This window comes from Ips typographus, linkage group LG11 (assembly GCF_016097725.1).
Source record: "Ips typographus isolate SLU linkage group LG11, UJ_Ityp_2.0, whole genome shotgun sequence".
Taxonomy (NCBI): domain Eukaryota; kingdom Metazoa; phylum Arthropoda; class Insecta; order Coleoptera; family Curculionidae; genus Ips; species Ips typographus.
The window spans coordinates 9,317,969-9,334,173 of NC_138432.1; the positions used below are offsets into that span (position 1 = coordinate 9,317,969).

The following is a 16,205-nucleotide window of genomic DNA, read 5'->3' on the forward strand; positions in this document are numbered from 1 at the left end:
TAAATATTTTATTATGCATTGCTGTGCAGTTTAAAATTAATTTCTTTAAAGGTGTAGTTTTGAGTCCAGTTTTTTTTGTTTTTCTACATTCAATATTCAGTTATTTTTTACGTATTCTCTTTGTGTTTCGTGTATTTTGATTATAATAAAAAAAATGCTTAAAACATGGGTTTTGATCTAAAAAAATTTAGGTTTCTGCCAACACTTGGCAACCTCACAGCGTAACTATCAACTGTCACTAAAACGTTCTCCAATCTGACAGTTCGGCTGACGTATTCAGTGCTGGATAATGTAAACAAAAATAAGCAGAGGAAACTCTTTTTCATTCATTAATTATTTATATAATTATTTCCTTGTCCCGTTAGGTATTCACACGAAAAACGCGCCTATGAATTTGGGACTGTTTAATCGCATGAACTTAAAGGTAAGTCAAGTTTTGAGCTATAAACTAAACAATACAGGGCAGTCCTGCCTACACTTTTTTTTTTATTTACACTGTTCAGGAAAGTGGTGAAAATAAAGGGATGTACAGCGAGTGGACGTCTCTGAATCTCACCATACAAAATGAAGAACAAAACGGACAAAGTGTTCTCGAAAAATTTGATTTGCCCATAAGTAAAGAAATCACCCTTGGTTTGGTCAGACAGTTGGCAAGTAACTTGGGTATTGCCCAAGCTCCAGAACCTAGTGTTTTAACAACAGACAAGGAGGTGAGTAAACCATATATAGGGTAATCAAAACATTACTGAATATTCTGTAAGGTACAATGGTCTATGGAGGTCCTATGCTTTGGACTGTCATTGCCTTTGACTGAACATGAAACAATCAAAGATTGTGTTAATGTTTATTGTGAATGGATGACTGCTCTATTGCCACAACCTAAAATTTGTGTGCCTAAACCTGTAGTTGAAGACCCTAATATTTATGCAAAGAAAATACTGTCCCACTTACATTATTTGTTTGTACCCAGAAAAGGAGAGGGTAAGTCCAGTTTTTTTGCTGTTAATACAGTATTTAATTAAAATTCTAAAATCCTAACAAGACTGGCCATTTTTGTACTTGGATTTGGGTATGCATCTTCACCATTATTTTAGTATTTTTTCCAGAACAGTTAGAGATTAATAAAGATTTTATTTAAAATAGGACCTGATACTATACATCGTCAAGCAGTTCTTTGTCATCGCGTGCTGCGCACTCTCCAGGATATTGCACACAGATCTAAAATACTAGACAGAGACACCTGGGAGGCTCTACTATTATTTCTATTGGCTATTAATGATGTTTTACTATCGCCTCCCACTATTAAAGATGATGTAGCTGATCAGTTGTGTGAAAGGGTGTTGAGTGTTTTGTTTGAGGTAAATTATAGTTTTCATTTTTATCACACAGGTTATTGTACCTGAAAATCACTCTAAAATCATGTTTGATTATTAGATATGGCTGATTGCATGTGCTCAATGTTTTCCTTCACCTCCATTATGGAAAACCTTGATGGAGTGTTGCATGAATTGGCGACATAGAGTGGCCTTAATAGAGCAGTGGAACCGGGTCAGCCTTGCCTTGACCTCCAAAGTTTTAGTTTTCATGTATGGTGCCACATTTCCTGAATTAAAAATCGGTAATGTTTGACCCTCAAGTTGATGGACCTTTAGTTAGGCACTAATTTTGCAGGGGAGGAAGATTTGATCCCTAAAACTATGACTAATGATTGTATAGCTCAAAGCTGGTACCGGTTTTTAAAGACTATTGGTAACCCAGTGAGTTTAACTAAACCTGAGGTGTGTCATTTTCATAAAAAAATTATGGCACATCATTTTAAGGGAATACGTTTTAGGTGATAAGTCAAACTCAGAAATTTCTACAATTTGCTATTAGCACAGATGGGGTGGTTGATCCTTGTCAACATCCCTGCCTGCAAGTTTTACCTACTATTTTCTTGAAAGCTATTAAAGGAATAGCAGGACAAGTGGATGCTTTTCTTGGTTCGTTATGTGTCATTTTGCCGGATTATTGCATGCTTTTTCACAATTGTTTCCTTAAATCAATTAACAATAATTATTAAATAGTGTTCTCATCCGCAATCATCATAAATGATTTAGCAAAAAAAAAAACATTTTCTGATTAGGCATTACCCAACCAATTTGGTGGGACGCAATGGTGATGGGAACGGGCACGGAAAGGTCACGTGGCGAAGCGCCGCCTCCCGTTTTGTCGCACTCACCTACTCCTCCCACCCAGCGCAAGCTGGCTAAGAGTTTTAGTGTTGCACAGTCTTCAGGGACTAAGGGTTAGATTTGTCTTTTTTTATTTTAGCACTAAAAGAGTTTATGCACATTTTCTGCACTAGTACAATGAGAAGAAAAATCAGAAAATAGTCTCATTCATACTGTGTGACAGTGGTCAAGTAAATATTTAGTAGACCATCACCCTGTAAACGCCAGCACCAACTTCACTGCTACAATACAAATAACCAAATTGTTGCAAATGCGTAAATTGCTATTTTTCTTAAACCGGACATTAAATATGGGATATTACTATAATATAACGTAAATAAATTTTGAGATATTTATGACTTTGAATGTGTCAGATATTTGCTATTGTATTTGACTATAGGAGCAGTCTAATTTGACGGTCAAACCAAACAGTAGTTTTTCTTGTTAATGTTATTTTTCTGTAGGTGTCTTAACAAAAAGTTATCTAATACAGTTGCTAACTAAAAATTACAATTTCTATTCAAATTTTAATGCGTTTGACTCAATTTTTCTGGTAGGAATACCAAAATCCTCACTAATAGGACTAACAACAAGCAGAACATCGGTGGTGAACCCAACCGTTCCGAATAGCGGACCACCATCAACTGGTAGCACCACATGTAAGTGTTTCAAACACATCAGCAATCTAGAAGTATAACAAAATATGTTATTGGGGCAGCTATAGGTTCGTTTAGCATTGAATCCAAGACACCTCTGGCACCAGGAAGACCTAAATGTAATACTATTTTACATTTGTTTGGGGAATGGTTGTTTGAAGCTGCATTTATAGGATGCGAGTTACAATCTCAACACAGTCGTAAGTCTTAATAAAATTACGTGATTTAGGATGAAAATTGTATTCTCAGGTCAAGCTAGTGGTTCATTTAAACGTCCCAATTCAATGGTGATTGATAGTGGCAAAAGTTCACTAAATTACTCCCAACCTAGTTCTCTGTCTGACACCGAAATCCCTCCGTGTTTAACCATAGACAAGTACGAAAGTGGTAAAGCTGAAGCTTTAGGAACCTTATGCCGGATATTTTGCGCTAAAAAAACTGGAGAAGAGATTTTACCAGTTTATTTGGCTCGGTGGGTTTTGTATGTTTTGTTTTATTACGTATTTCTAGTGTTTTTTACAGCTTCTACTTAGCGGTATACCAAGGGCTCAAGTCCAACACCAACTCTAAAGTGTGCGGTGAATGTATGGAGGCTATCATAATGAACTCGACGGATATATTCAGCTTAGATCTGGATGGGGTTAGAACCCTTATCCCTGCCTACATCTCAGCTTTAGAGATTGTTTTACCTGATAAAGACCTTAAATTGACCGGGAATGTCAATAAAACCGAGCTAAGGAGGGCTGCCATACATTTGTTGTTGTCTTTACTAGTATTACCGTTGCATTTCCAAAACTGTCCCATTAAAGAGCTTTTCAATTCTGGTAATCATCTACCAATTTAAACCTTCTAGTTGGTATGTAGAGATGTTGTAGGAACTAGCGATAAGGGTGTGTCATTTGGGTCGTTGAAGCCCAAGTTAATGAATCTACTAATGAACGCTTTACAAGTTGAAGGAGACCCTTTAAACGCTCATATGTTACTGGGAGGATTGTTTTTGTCTGTGCAAGACTCAGCACTGTACGAAACTGCCGAGCATGTTACTCAACCAGTTAATGAAAGCTCGGCTAATCTACTTAGTAGTGGTAAAGTCCTTGTTTCCTTCAAGCTTTTGTGATATGTTTCTTTTACATTCTGCTTTTCCAATTTATGTCTTGCTAGCGTTTTATTTTATTTTTTTGTTACAAAACGGCTTGTATAGCTTCGGACACTGCCAGTATGATTAGCATGGCTAGCAGCGAACGTTCACTGACTCCCGATCAGCGTTCGCCTTCTGAAAATCACGATGCACCTTTAGGTACGTTTTGTCTGCTGTTTTGCAACATGTTTCACTTTGTTACAGCTTTTTCTCGGACCTGCTTAAAGTGTTATATATCTGCGAACGTGTATTGCTTTTCAAACTTATTCTATAAGTAAAACCTGTTTTCACTTAAAAGTTGTGACTCATATGTAATGTTAAACCCTGTATAAAGCTGTTATACTCAGAACTTCTTTTAGATAAATTCAAAGTTAAAAATTTTAATTGTCGACTCTTGTAAATTAGATTCAGCCCATGCCCTCTTCGTTAGAGCTACTTACCTCGTTTGTCATCGGCTAATTTCCTCATGGAAAGCTGATCTCAACGTGTCATTAGCAGCTTTGGAATTACTGTCCGGTCTAGCCAGGATTCACATTAAGGAATCTGGTAATTACATGTTTTAAAATGATCCATTAATTAATCTTAGTTAAGTCTTGAATCATTGATTTTAAACTTTGAGGTCTGTTTTTGTTGTATGCAGCCAAGAGGCTTACAGGTAAAGTTGATGTATTTAACAAAATCTCCACTGTCTCTGATTGAAAATATTTTAATTCAACTGTATAATTGATAGATGCTATGGAGTGTAAAAGAGCAGTAAAATGGCTTTGCGACTACATTGTCTACCAGTGTTCACGACCCCCACCTGCCCATTCAAAAGATTTGCATTCAACTATTGTGGCCGCATTTCATTGTTGTTCAGTGTGGTTATGTGAACATCCGTACTTGCTTAAGGATAAAGATTGTCTCACAACTGTAAGTCTGTACTAATCCAAAATTGTTTACATTCTAATATGGAATGTAATAAAGGTTCTGGAAGTCTGCGAGTTAGGAGTATCAGGGAGTAAATCAGTAGGAAAACCTGGCGAACCGATCAAAATGAAAGAAGACAAAGAACTAAAACCCGCTTCGATGAGAGTGAGAGAGGCCGCTGAAAATTTACTTACCAACATTTTAGAGCAGGTTGCGTATTTTCCGAACCAGTGCGGTCCTGAATCCACTAGTTCACTGTTAAATGAAGTTCTCTTATTAAGGTTAAATCAGAATAACTATAGTATTAACGGTTGGTATTATTAACTGAAAAAATAACAGGCAGTGCAGTTCATCCAATGCAGCTTACAATGATTTAAGCAGTGCCGTGGAAAAGTTTAGATACTTTGTTACCGAAGGTTCGGTAATGCTTGCGTTGCTGGAAGAACCTTTGGGGAATGACCAAGTGAGTTCTACTTTGCTTGGTCATTTAACAAATTACATTATGTCTTTCAGGACCCCCAGCCTACCGTAACCATTCTAATACGAGGCCCTTTTGGCAGACACGCCTGGACAATGCAGCTAAGACACTTGCCAAGGCATAAATCGGGTGTTAAATCGTATTCTTCGAACGCTTGTCGACCTGTAGCAATGCGAGACGCACCAGTTCGACCTCAAGTCAAGCAAAAATACTTTCCTGACAGTGTTGATCGAGTACAGCACTGTTCAGTGTACGTTTAACCCTTCAAACTAAGTCACTCTTTATGATAAGGACATTTTAGGGACGAGTCCATTCCTACACTAGAATCCTTGCTTGAAAACAACCTTTCACTGAGGGAGCAAACTGATATAATCAGTCAACTCATCAACAGACAAAGCACAACCGAATCGAATTTGTACAAATCTCAAAGCCAGCAACCGGAAGAGTGCGTTCCGCCCCCTGTTTCTCACGAATTTCAAACTGCTCGACTGTTTTTGAGCCATTTCGGTCTACTAACGTTGGATGAAGAGGTTTTACTCTTCTCTTAGTGTGGCAAAAATTTTATTATGGTGATTTCTTTAGGAAAACCCACACAAAACGCCAACTTTAGTGGCTTTGGACAGTAGCGCCACTGATTTTTGTAAAGATCTCCGGATTTTGGATCAAATGAGCCCTAGAACTTGCGACACTGTCCACGTGTTTTACGTAAGAGCTAATCAAACTAACGCTCAAGATATTGTGGGCAACGCTCTCAATCCCGCCGTGATTTCTCCGTACTTTTTCGAGTTTTTACACACCTTAGGTTGGCCAGTTGATGTTGAAAAACATCCAGGTAGAATATTAATTAAAGACTTTATGAAACCTGTTCTATAATTTGTGTGATTCAAAAAAGGTTGGACCGGGCACATTTCTACGTCCTGGAAAGTTGCGCCTGAATTTAGTCAGGTGGGCACTCCAGCTCAAAAATGTTATGATGGAAGCAGACACGTGCTGTATTGGGCGGATGCCAGCTCAGAAATCGCTTTTGTGGTGCCCTCTAGCCTTAAACCCAGTGAGGTTCAAAGCAGTTTTAATGCCAGCACTTTGTCCTGTACGTATTTTATTGAAGAAAACCATAGTCTAGCTATAATCACAAACTATTTCATTTAGCTTGGACAGACAATTCTTGGTCAGACACCACCTCTAAAAGATCGCAAAGCTTAGAAACGGACAAACATCCCGTACCGCCGAAACGAGGCAACAAATCAAACATTCATCCATACACCACATCAAAAATTATGATTGTATGGCTTGAAAGTTTTGAAGATCATTTGAATGTCCCTATAGGTTTGTAGTCCTCGCGTTTTTTGAGTAATTTTAAAGGAGTTTAACACTTTTTTTACAACCCACAGAAGACCTACTGGAAAGCATGGGGACTGGTCTTGAAAAAACTGGAACAAAACCCAACGAAGTTTTAGTGATTTACTTGCAAGTACTTTCAACTGGTTTATTAAGAGTACATTTGCAGGTATGATGATTAATTGTATTCACACTAGGTGTCTCGTAATATAAAGTTTCTTTTATAAGGGTTGTACAGGCCGAGTTAGCTTGACTTCGCCGCTTATAGATGGCATGGTAATCAGCCGGAGAAGTTTAGGCTCTTTAGTACGCCATACTGCCCTAAATATGGCTAAACGGAAGAGGCTAGACTCGGACATGTAGGTTATCACATAAAAAATGTGCAGTTAAATTAAACTTATTTGGTTTAGGTACCAGCCGCCTCATGTGCGACGTCGACTGAAAATCCAGGAAATGGTTCAGAAATACAAAAGAGAAATGACTAAACCTGAGCTTCTCACTTTCCTTTTTAGCAGCACTTAAGTTATGTTTTTTTAGTTTATTTTTAAACAAGTTTTAACTTATAAATAAAGCTATCAGTATTGTTTTTTATAAAGAGTTTGTCACTTTGCGTTTTCTCATGCCTTCCAGCCAGTTCTCCAACATTTCTTTGGGCTCTTTAGGATGATTAGCATAATAGTGCTTTGGAGGTTTGCCTTCAAAGAATATGGCAATAAAGTAATAGTTTCCAAAGTTTTAAAAAAACTTACCTTCCTCTAATCTAACAAAGTAATGGCAATGAAAATACTCTACAATACCAAACCTGGCTCGGCCATGCCGACGCATTCCTTTAATTACTTGACCCTTAGTAACAAATGATTCAGCTACAATAACTATTTTGTAGCAAAAACTCACTTTTTTAAAGATTGTATAACTTACCAACCCACATGTTGCTTCCAAATTCAACGTTATGTTCCTTAACTGCTAATTCTTTAGCCTCCTCAATCACTTCACGTACATGTATAGCCCCTTTTTTGTTCACAAATTTCAGCTGTCTAATTGCCTCATCCACTGGCATACCCCTAACAAGACATGCTATATACCACATTTTCCACGGACTGTATTTAATATTGGCTCTTTGGTGGCACACAAACTACAAATAGAATTTTTAATCACTGAAAGAACCTTTGCCATTAGCAAAACTTACTGCAGGTCTGGGTTCCTCACCAGGCTGCTGCGGGGGATAAACTTTCTTGTTATACTCCAGAAAATGAGTGGGGCCGTTCTCTCTGTTGGCTTTCCAAGCACTTAAAGAAGGAGTGTTGTGGAAAAACAACTTTTGAAGCAGATTTGGTCCCAACTTAGTGGAGATAGATATTGCCTTTGCGCCACTTCTTAAAGCCATAACTATGTAATTTGTTTAATTTTAGTTTATTAAAATGGTGTAATAATTAACAAATTTAGTGCTAAAACATGCAGGCTTTAAATAAAAATTATTAATAAACTTAATAAACAAAATTTACAGATTGTTGTAAGTTTGAGGTTATATTGTATTGTTTAGAAATTAGACCAGAACTGAACTGACAGATGTGGCGTGGCGGTGTTGCCTACCGTCTGGTTCGTTTCTTTACTCGGAGTAGGTTAGAGTCACTCACCTTATCTGGGGCCGTATTCTTATAGACTACAGTCGACGGAAAAATGTTGTAACCAACTCTTATATTAATGAGCGATTAATAATCTCAATTTAATTAACCATTTCGATTATTAATCGCTTTCATTAACTCGTTGGTTAAATAACTATAAACAACCTCACAGAACACAGATGACAATTTAGTCATAGTCTGTCTTTCTTTATTACATTAGAACTGCACAAGAGCGAGAGAGTAAACATATAAATTAAAGGTTTTACCACCACCACCACCAAATGATTACAAGTTTTAAAACACATAACCTCAATTTTCAATTTAAAACAACAGAATAGGCATAAACTATAAACCTAAAATCACATTTTAAGTCAGTTTTTAATACTTAAATTTAAAAACAAAATTAGTGGCAATGCCAATAACTCAGGTAAATATAGCTCAACATTGCCAACTCAAATTTACTCTCAAACACAATTTTTGCAGCTAACTAGCAGTGATACCTTTGATGCCTCCTGTAAAACCTTTGTTTTGGAAGGTGAAGGGCACACTCTGGGAAATGCCCTAAGAGGAATCATCTCCAGTTAGTGAGTACCTTAAATTTATGTCTTTATAACATATATTAAACTGTAAAATCAGCCCAGATGTACAGTTTTGTGGCTACACTGTCCCACACCCAGCAGAGAGCAATATTCATCTAAGAATACAGATGCACCGGGGGCAAGCAATTGATGCCCTTAAGCGCGGCCTGGAAGACCTTGTAAAAGTGTGTGATGTAACTTTAGAAAAATTTGACAATGCCTATACAATGTTCAATAATAAAACTGATAGTTAACATAGATAATTTTATTATTCAGTCACAGTAAGAGTACTTTGTAGATCAACTTTGGGAAGGAAATCCTCATGGGTAGTGGGTTTCAGCACTTTTATATCATCACTTTCACCTTTGGATCTTGTAGGTTCTTTATTCTTTTTATTGAGGCCTGAAAAATGTTTGAAATTTATTGAAACTGAGTGCACTGAGCTGTTAGCTAACCTAGTTACCATCAAGATAGTGCTTTCGTTCAACAATAGCTTGGGCCATGGCGTTTTCTTCAGCTTTTGTTAAAACTTTAAATCTGGGATCTAGGGCAATCCAATCGGATTCTACTATTTGATCAATTTTCCAACGTTTGTTTGTGTCAGGTTCTAGTAAATGACTGACTAGTTGCTTCACCTAATATTTGAGATGCTTTTAATTTTACTGTTCAACAGTATAGTCATCAGAAAGTCATAGTTTTAAATTACTAAGTGTTTTTGATCATTATTTTTATGGTTTAAAGTTACCTGTTCTGACAAATTGTCCACTACTTTTGAACGAAACTTCCATCTACGACTAATTTGTTGTTCGTGAAGTCTTTTAACATTGGTATCGTCAAACGGCATCGCTTTGTTAATGCAAACGTAAATAATCACTCCACATGACCTGGAAATTTCTTTCAAACACTTTATTTACATGATTTGGCCATCAACTTACCAAATATCGGCTATCTTGGGATAATAAGGCATTCCTCTTAAAACTTCAGGGGCAGCATAGGATAGAGAACCACAGTAAGTACTGCTTAACAACTGTTTTCCATTGTTATCCATTACAAAACGTGCAAACCCAAAATCGGCTAGTTTCAAATTGTAATTGGCCGTTATTAGACAGTTTTCGCACTTTAAGTCTCTGTGTGCAATATCCATGGCGTGCAAATATTGCACTGCTAGAGCCAATTGTCTGATCCATACTCTGGACTGGGCCTCTGAGACTGGTCCCTGCAATATTAAGAGTCTTGACTGCCTTTACGACTCCAAAACGGTAACAACCTTCTTCAAAATATATTCTAAAAGGTCACCATTTTCTGCATTCCTCATAAAAACGAAATATTTTGTTTTTCTTTGGAAAATACTGTGGATATGAATAACATGAGGGTGATTCAACCTCACCAAAATGTCCAGTTCTCTAGGTAGGAATTTTTTGACAAAATCTTTAGGGGCTTTTGATACGTCCACAACCTTGCAGGCCAAGTATCGGTTTTGTTTTTCATCGGAAGTGGAGAAAAACTCGGCCAAATACACATTGGCGTAGGAACCTATACCAATCCAGTTATTAGACTAAGGAGCTTTACATTGAAACGTTTTAATACACCTTCCCCTAATTTTTTAAGAAGTCTATACCCTCTTGCTGCAAGAGTTTGTTCTTCTGACCCTCTTATTAAAATTTCTCTGGCCATGATAGTAATTCAGCACAGAAAAAGGCATTTTGTTTATCAGCGTACAGTTTTAACTTTAACTAGAAATTTTAGATGTTCCATTATCATGAAAAAAAAAGCCTTCACTGTCATGGAAAATAGGTTGCAATGCAGGTTTTGCAGGTGACCTTTTACACGTTCCTGTCAAATGTGCATCATGAACAATGGACATGATTAATGTCTTGTTAAGGCTGTTTCAAAATTTTCTAGTTTATATTAGTGTACGATTCGGCGTTAAATACATCTGGGCGGTGTTCCAGCAAAAAGATCTGTGGAATAAAGTGATGAGAGTTAAGGTTCCAGCTCGGTGATTCTTTTTGGTGCAGTGTAGGGGCAAAATTGTCAGTAGAATACTGAATTTGTGTTAAAGGATCAACATGGGGGAAACTTTTTTGACTAGCAACCGGGAAAATTACAAGTGGCCTTATCCTAAACCTTTAATACCACTGTAAGTTTGTACATGGACACTGATGTCCTGAATCAGCCTTTTACTCCTACCTAACGTAATTTTATAGACCTTCTCAACCACCAATAAAAACCAAACCAAACAACTATTATGTGGCTAAACTGGTTGAACCGTACTGCCATTGCGATTACCATTTATACGAACCGGAAATGGGTCGTTACATGAAACTGGCAGAAAAAGAAAAGGCGTTGCATGAAGAATTAGATGTTCTGAAAAAACGAGTAATAACTCAACAATTTTATTCATATCAATTTAGTTGAATCAAGTGTTGTAGATGGCCGTTCTGGTCAGCGATATTCTGGACCATCCTTGCGATACGGATGATGAAAAAATGCAAACAATTTACCAAACTGAATTTGTTAAAAGAGGTTACCTAGCCCCTAACAGGGCTGACAGTTTTAAAATCGATTAAATTCCAGGCTTAAATTTGGTGCAATACAGGAAACTGATGCCAGCTATTGACTCCCCAGTTGGTATTCCTGTAAAAAGCGAAACTATTGGACTTGGCAGAGGCTACAGAGACCCTACTAAGTTCCGCTATTCTGAGATTCAAAAACCTTTCATTGATACTTGCAGCCCTGTTTCATTTACTCGAAGTATATTTGTGTTCTATTCCTTTAACATAGTTAAAGGATCATTTTTGGTATTGCAGCACCTACTTTAGCGGATGAATGGTTTGCACATCGTACCGGCTGTACGGAGTACCAAGATTCTTACAGTAAAGTAGGACTGAACATTCTGAAAAGCAGTCAACAGTACGCGGAACCTTTACCTTCGTCCCGCAGAAAGAGTGATGAAAAATGTGTGTAACATGTAGAAAATATATTAAACAAAATATTGGAAAAGTTTCTAATTTAACAACTAAAATTCAGCGTTGAAAGCGAAATATTTATGATCGGCAAAAGCAGTTAAACCAACAACCCTTTTATTCTTATTGAATGAATCCAAGACAGCCACATCCTCTAAATCCAAAGTGAAATCAAAGATGTCAAAGTTTTCCTTGATTCTGGAAGGGGTGACCGATTTGGGGATCACCACAACACCCAAATTGACCACCTGGAAAATCCCACATTAAACTTACACTTCTAAATATCAGGTAAGTCGCTCACCAAGTAGTTAAGTATAACTTGAGCCGGGGTTTTGTTATGTTTCTTGGCAATATCCACTACTTTAGGATTGGAAAGTAACAGAGTATCGTCTGCGGCACTTAAAGGAGAATAACCCACTATGACAATGTCACGCTCTTTACAAAAAGCCGTGAGTTTCTTTTGATTGATATTCGGGTTACATTCCACCTAAATGTTCAATAATAGAATCTTTCTGTAGCTTGACTGGCAATATTCATACTTGATTCACCACAGGTTTGATACTAGAATTCTTCAAAAGACGGTCGATTTGCTCAGCGTTAAAGTTAGAAATCCCAATCGACTTGGTTAGACCCAGTTTCAGGGCTTCTTCCATTCCTCTCCATGTGTCCAAATAGTCTACGTCACTGTAGTGGCTTTTATGGTTTTCTTTCGGTAATAATGGCGAATCTTCCTATAAATTTGTATCAAAAGTTGCTAACTAAATGGTTTTATAAGATGATACCTTAAAGCCTAAAGGCCAGTGGATTAAATACAAGTCTAAATAGTCCAATCCGAAGTTTTGGAGGCTTTCCTTCAACTTAGGAATTACCAACTCTTTAGCATGGAAGTTATTCCAAAGCTAGTAGGTCAAGTATATAGAAATCAATTTTTTTACAATATTTAATTACTCACCTTGCTAGTAACAAAAATATCTTCTCTTTTAACAACTCCACTGTCAATTTTGGCGCGAATGCCTCTTCCTACCTCATCCTCATTCCCGTAAAACCAAGCGGAATCAAAATGTCTGTACCCTATATCTATAGCATACTTTACAGCTTCTTCAACGTCACCTTTTTTAGACTAAACAATATATTATTTAGTAAAAAGTAAATCAGGTTTCTCCTATAGCTTACCTCACTGTATGTTCCTAAGCCCACGGTTGGCAGTTCAAGGCCGTTGTTCAATTTGACAGTTTTGGGGACCGACATTGTTTTAGTTTCTATTTGATAAACAAAGTTGTTAGCTACAGAAAGACTAATAACTGACTGTTCTGTTAAGATTTAAAGAATATTATGTAGAGTACTTTATATCAGAAGTATTATGTAAATTAGCAAACTGAACCGATTTTATCTAAATGTCGTGTGTAAATAATCAAAAACATTACATATCTCTGGATTGCGTAATCGCAAATAGCGTTTTTTATGAACTGTTATGTCATACTTTGTCATAATTTTTCAGTATTTGCATAATTTTAATCAGTAATATAGTGTAATTGTGTAATGTACAGGGTGTCAGAATATATGATGCACGCGGTGATATTCTTAATAATACAACTTCCTCTTATAAAATAGAATAAATATTATACATTATAATCTTTTATGGCGGCCCTCTGAGACTTTTCAATTCTGTCACTATAGGAGCTGTAATCTTTTTTAGGAAAACGTTTTCCTCTGGAAGGAAATGATTAGGTAAAATTACTCTTCCCAAATTCTTCAGTAATATAATACATATAGTGTTATTGTTTATTAAGTTTTACTTCTTATATTTAACAACATCAAAACTCTGCATTGAACGCGTAGTATTTGTGGTCTGCGTAAGTAGTTAAAGGTACCACTCTTTCGTTCCTATTGCAGGAATCCAAGTAAGCTATATCGTCCGCATCCAAAGTAAAATCGTATATGTCCAGGTTTTCCTTAATTCTGGAAGGGGTTACCGATTTCGGGATCGCCACAATACCCAAATTGGCCACCTGAACCACAAATTGTTACGCTATTGAATTAAAACTATCAGTATGTCTCACCAAGTAGTTTAGTACGACTTGAGCTGGAGTTTTACTATGCTTCTTGGCAATTTCCGCTACTTTTGCGTCAGACATTAAGGAAATATCCTTGCCTCTGCTTAAAGGACAGTATCCTACTATAACAATGTCGCGTTCTTTACAAAATGCGGTAAGTTTCTTTTGGTTTAGATGTGGATTGCATTCGACCTAATATAAAGCATTTTAAGGTTGCAACTAATTGGGTTTATTGCTTTTCAACCATACCTGGTTTACAACAGGTTTAATAGTAGCTATTTTCAAAATACGCTCAATTTGTTCGGCGTTAAAGTTGGAAATACCGATTGACTTGGTTAGACCCAATTTTTGAGCCTCCTCCATTGCTTTCCATGTTTCTATATAGTCAACGTCACTGTAGTGCTCTTTAGCATTTTCAGTTGGTAAACTGGGTGAGTTTTCCTGGAAGTTTGAGTTAAATTTGCACTAACAGTTTAGTTTAATTCAAACCTTGAAGCCAAAAGGCCAGTGAATCAAAAACAGATCCAAATAGTCCAATCCGAAGTTTTGGAGACTTTCTTTCAACTTAGGTATTACCAATTCTTTAGCGTGGAAGTTATTCCAGAGCTGTAGCATGTTTTTTCGTTAAATCAACAAATTAGCAGGTTTAAACAGTTACCTTGCTGGTTATAAAGAGTTCTTCCCTTTTAACAACACCAGCATCAATTTTTTCCCGAATTGCCGTTCCCACTTCAGCTTCGTTTCCATAATACCAAGCACAATCAAAATGTCTATAACCCACATCAATGGCATACTTTACAGCCTCTTCAACTTGGCCTTTTGGAGACTAATAAATGCAAACTGATTACAAAACTGTTTTATATAAATGAAATTAAATAGTTACATTGTAAGTTCCTAAGCCCACAGTTGGCAACTCAACGCCGTTATTCAGCTTCACAGTTTTGGGGACTGACATTGTTTCGGTTTTAAATTTTCTACGTAAGTTTAATTAACGTTAAACAGAGAAAGTGGAATACTTACAGTGTAGCAAAATGTGTTGGGTTAATAATAAAATAGAACAAAAAATGACGAAGTTATTTTTTCGAGTACTCAATCAGTAGATATACAAATTAAACACTTTACTTCAAGTGGTTTAACGTAGGACAACTTGAAGTAAAAAGTCGTTAACAAAAAATATATTATTTTCAATAAAGGATTCAATATTAATAATGCACGTCATATAACGTTTCATATGTATGTGTTTCATAATCGAAAAATAATATGAGTTTGCATTATAAACTATATTCGAGAAAAGCTTCGTTAAAGCAATACAGGGGGTTAAAGTTTTATATATTTTTTTGATTTTGCTTTATAGTTCTTACAGTTTTAGAGATATTTAGCTCAAATTTGGACTAGATGTATCTTGTCATGCCCTACATCACTGGATATAAAAAATTAAAAATTAAATAAAGTTTAAAGTTTTTATAATGCAAACTCATATTATTTTTCGATTCTCTATCGCTCTCTGAAGTTTCCGCCATGACAACTGGACCACCCTGTAAATCTGTTTTTTTCACAAAACTAAGAAAGGTTTCCTAGTTTTGTGAAAAATTAAAAATAAAGAAATCATTATTTGGTCTCTCTTCCCTATTAAACATCAACCAGGCATACATAATTACGTCATCAAGATGTCTGATTTTGCCCAATCAGGCTCTTTTTGCAGTTGGAAACTTATGTCACGTGACTGATTTTTTTACTTGAATTTTTATTTCATTTTATGATATTTATTATTGGCAGTAGGACTATCTAAATCACGTGATAGATTTTTTGAATATTTGCTTAAATTCTATACCCAACCAAACAAAAGCGCAGTCGACCCGGTATTTTACTTTTACTTAATTACATGAACGAGTAAAGCCAAAACGACTAACTAGAATTATGCTTCAGACTTTGTTTAATTTAATTAACACCAAGATACATAAAGCTTAAACAATTATTAAGCTTTCAAGGTTGATTTAAAGATTTCAACCATAAAGTCAAGGGTAAAAGGTCACAAAGACTAAACTTACACTCTGGAATAAACCCATCCCCCATCTTTACATTATCAGACGCACTTACCTTAAAACACAATTATTACAGAAAAAGATACAACGGCAAATACTTTTTATTAATTAAAACTTTTAACAACAATTATCTAGGGTTATGTTGTTAAAACGTCGTAAAACCTCAGTTCTTCTTTTAAAGTTGCTAACAGGTGCGACGCTTAGCGGCCAG

General features: G+C 36.3%; 7 protein-coding genes across 15 annotated transcripts; 3 read left to right on the forward strand and 4 right to left on the reverse strand.

The window, feature by feature from the left end:
- The first annotated feature begins 262 nt into the window (after positions 1 to 262).
- Positions 263 to 7,327, forward strand: LOC145736054 (ral GTPase-activating protein subunit beta). Of its 7 annotated transcripts, none has more exons than XM_081990276.1 (28): positions 263 to 424; positions 504 to 710; positions 762 to 981; positions 1,043 to 1,069; positions 1,144 to 1,358; positions 1,435 to 1,618; positions 1,657 to 1,778; positions 1,835 to 1,982; positions 2,126 to 2,287; positions 2,771 to 2,872; positions 2,932 to 3,069; positions 3,119 to 3,341; positions 3,392 to 3,693; positions 3,745 to 3,954; positions 4,071 to 4,166; positions 4,413 to 4,553; positions 4,648 to 4,662; positions 4,738 to 4,919; positions 4,974 to 5,197; positions 5,256 to 5,379; positions 5,430 to 5,644; positions 5,696 to 5,924; positions 5,977 to 6,226; positions 6,287 to 6,484; positions 6,544 to 6,720; positions 6,786 to 6,901; positions 6,961 to 7,091; positions 7,143 to 7,327. In XM_081990276.1, the coding sequence occupies exons 1-28, from the start codon at positions 389 to 391 to the stop codon at positions 7,252 to 7,254; spliced, it is 4,506 nt and encodes a 1,501-aa protein (XP_081846402.1). In that variant the 5' UTR covers positions 263 to 388; the 3' UTR covers positions 7,255 to 7,327. The 7 variants fall into 7 exon arrangements, with proteins under 7 accessions (XP_081846402.1, XP_081846406.1, XP_081846403.1 ...); XM_081990280.1 differs by having other exon boundaries at positions 1,672 to 1,778; XM_081990277.1 differs by lacking the exon at positions 4,648 to 4,662.
- Positions 7,256 to 8,290, reverse strand: mRpL22 (mitochondrial ribosomal protein L22). 2 transcript variants are annotated; one of them, XM_081990292.1, is made up of 5 exons: positions 8,235 to 8,272; positions 7,919 to 8,177; positions 7,651 to 7,864; positions 7,482 to 7,595; positions 7,256 to 7,427 (listed from the first exon to the last, which is right to left on the reverse strand). In XM_081990292.1, the coding sequence occupies exons 2-5, from the start codon at positions 8,114 to 8,116 to the stop codon at positions 7,321 to 7,323; spliced, it is 633 nt and encodes a 210-aa protein (XP_081846418.1). In that variant the 5' UTR covers positions 8,117 to 8,177; positions 8,235 to 8,272; the 3' UTR covers positions 7,256 to 7,320. The 2 variants fall into 2 exon arrangements, with proteins under 2 accessions (XP_081846418.1, XP_081846417.1); XM_081990291.1 differs by having other exon boundaries at positions 7,919 to 8,290.
- A 228-nt stretch (positions 8,291 to 8,518) lies between these two features.
- Polr1D (RNA polymerases I and III subunit AC2 l(2)37Cg) lies at positions 8,519 to 9,190 on the forward strand. The gene is made up of 3 exons (XM_081990293.1): positions 8,519 to 8,781; positions 8,838 to 8,938; positions 8,991 to 9,190. The coding sequence occupies exons 1-3, from the start codon at positions 8,767 to 8,769 to the stop codon at positions 9,184 to 9,186; spliced, it is 312 nt and encodes a 103-aa protein (XP_081846419.1). The 5' UTR covers positions 8,519 to 8,766; the 3' UTR covers positions 9,187 to 9,190.
- On the reverse strand, positions 9,183 to 10,782 carry LOC145736055 (testis-specific serine/threonine-protein kinase 1-like). Of its 2 annotated transcripts, none has more exons than XM_081990284.1 (6): positions 10,522 to 10,782; positions 10,200 to 10,465; positions 9,868 to 10,148; positions 9,678 to 9,816; positions 9,396 to 9,567; positions 9,183 to 9,334 (listed from the first exon to the last, which is right to left on the reverse strand). In XM_081990284.1, the coding sequence occupies exons 1-6, from the start codon at positions 10,604 to 10,606 to the stop codon at positions 9,201 to 9,203; spliced, it is 1,077 nt and encodes a 358-aa protein (XP_081846410.1). In that variant the 5' UTR covers positions 10,607 to 10,782; the 3' UTR covers positions 9,183 to 9,200. The 2 variants fall into 2 exon arrangements, with proteins under 2 accessions (XP_081846410.1, XP_081846411.1); XM_081990285.1 differs by having other exon boundaries at positions 9,388 to 9,567.
- Positions 10,783 to 10,787: 5 nt separating this feature from the next.
- Positions 10,788 to 11,935, forward strand: LOC145736059 (uncharacterized). The gene is made up of 5 exons (XM_081990290.1): positions 10,788 to 11,072; positions 11,140 to 11,311; positions 11,365 to 11,458; positions 11,510 to 11,686; positions 11,743 to 11,935. Exons 1-5 carry the CDS (start codon positions 11,002 to 11,004, stop codon positions 11,898 to 11,900), a joined length of 672 nt encoding a protein of 223 aa, XP_081846416.1. The 5' UTR covers positions 10,788 to 11,001; the 3' UTR covers positions 11,901 to 11,935.
- On the reverse strand, positions 11,898 to 13,272 carry LOC145736056 (aldo-keto reductase 1B-like). The gene is made up of 6 exons (XM_081990286.1): positions 13,072 to 13,272; positions 12,851 to 13,018; positions 12,681 to 12,797; positions 12,438 to 12,629; positions 12,200 to 12,385; positions 11,898 to 12,146 (listed from the first exon to the last, which is right to left on the reverse strand). The coding sequence occupies exons 1-6, from the start codon at positions 13,144 to 13,146 to the stop codon at positions 11,952 to 11,954; spliced, it is 933 nt and encodes a 310-aa protein (XP_081846412.1). The 5' UTR covers positions 13,147 to 13,272; the 3' UTR covers positions 11,898 to 11,951.
- A 394-nt stretch (positions 13,273 to 13,666) lies between these two features.
- LOC145736057 (aldo-keto reductase 1B-like) lies at positions 13,667 to 16,174 on the reverse strand. Its single transcript, XM_081990287.1, has 7 exons — positions 16,042 to 16,174; positions 14,836 to 14,926; positions 14,611 to 14,778; positions 14,442 to 14,558; positions 14,202 to 14,393; positions 13,959 to 14,144; positions 13,667 to 13,907 (listed from the first exon to the last, which is right to left on the reverse strand). Exons 2-7 carry the CDS (start codon positions 14,905 to 14,907, stop codon positions 13,713 to 13,715), a joined length of 930 nt encoding a protein of 309 aa, XP_081846413.1. The 5' UTR covers positions 14,908 to 14,926; positions 16,042 to 16,174; the 3' UTR covers positions 13,667 to 13,712.
- Positions 16,175 to 16,205: the final 31 nt, after the last annotated feature.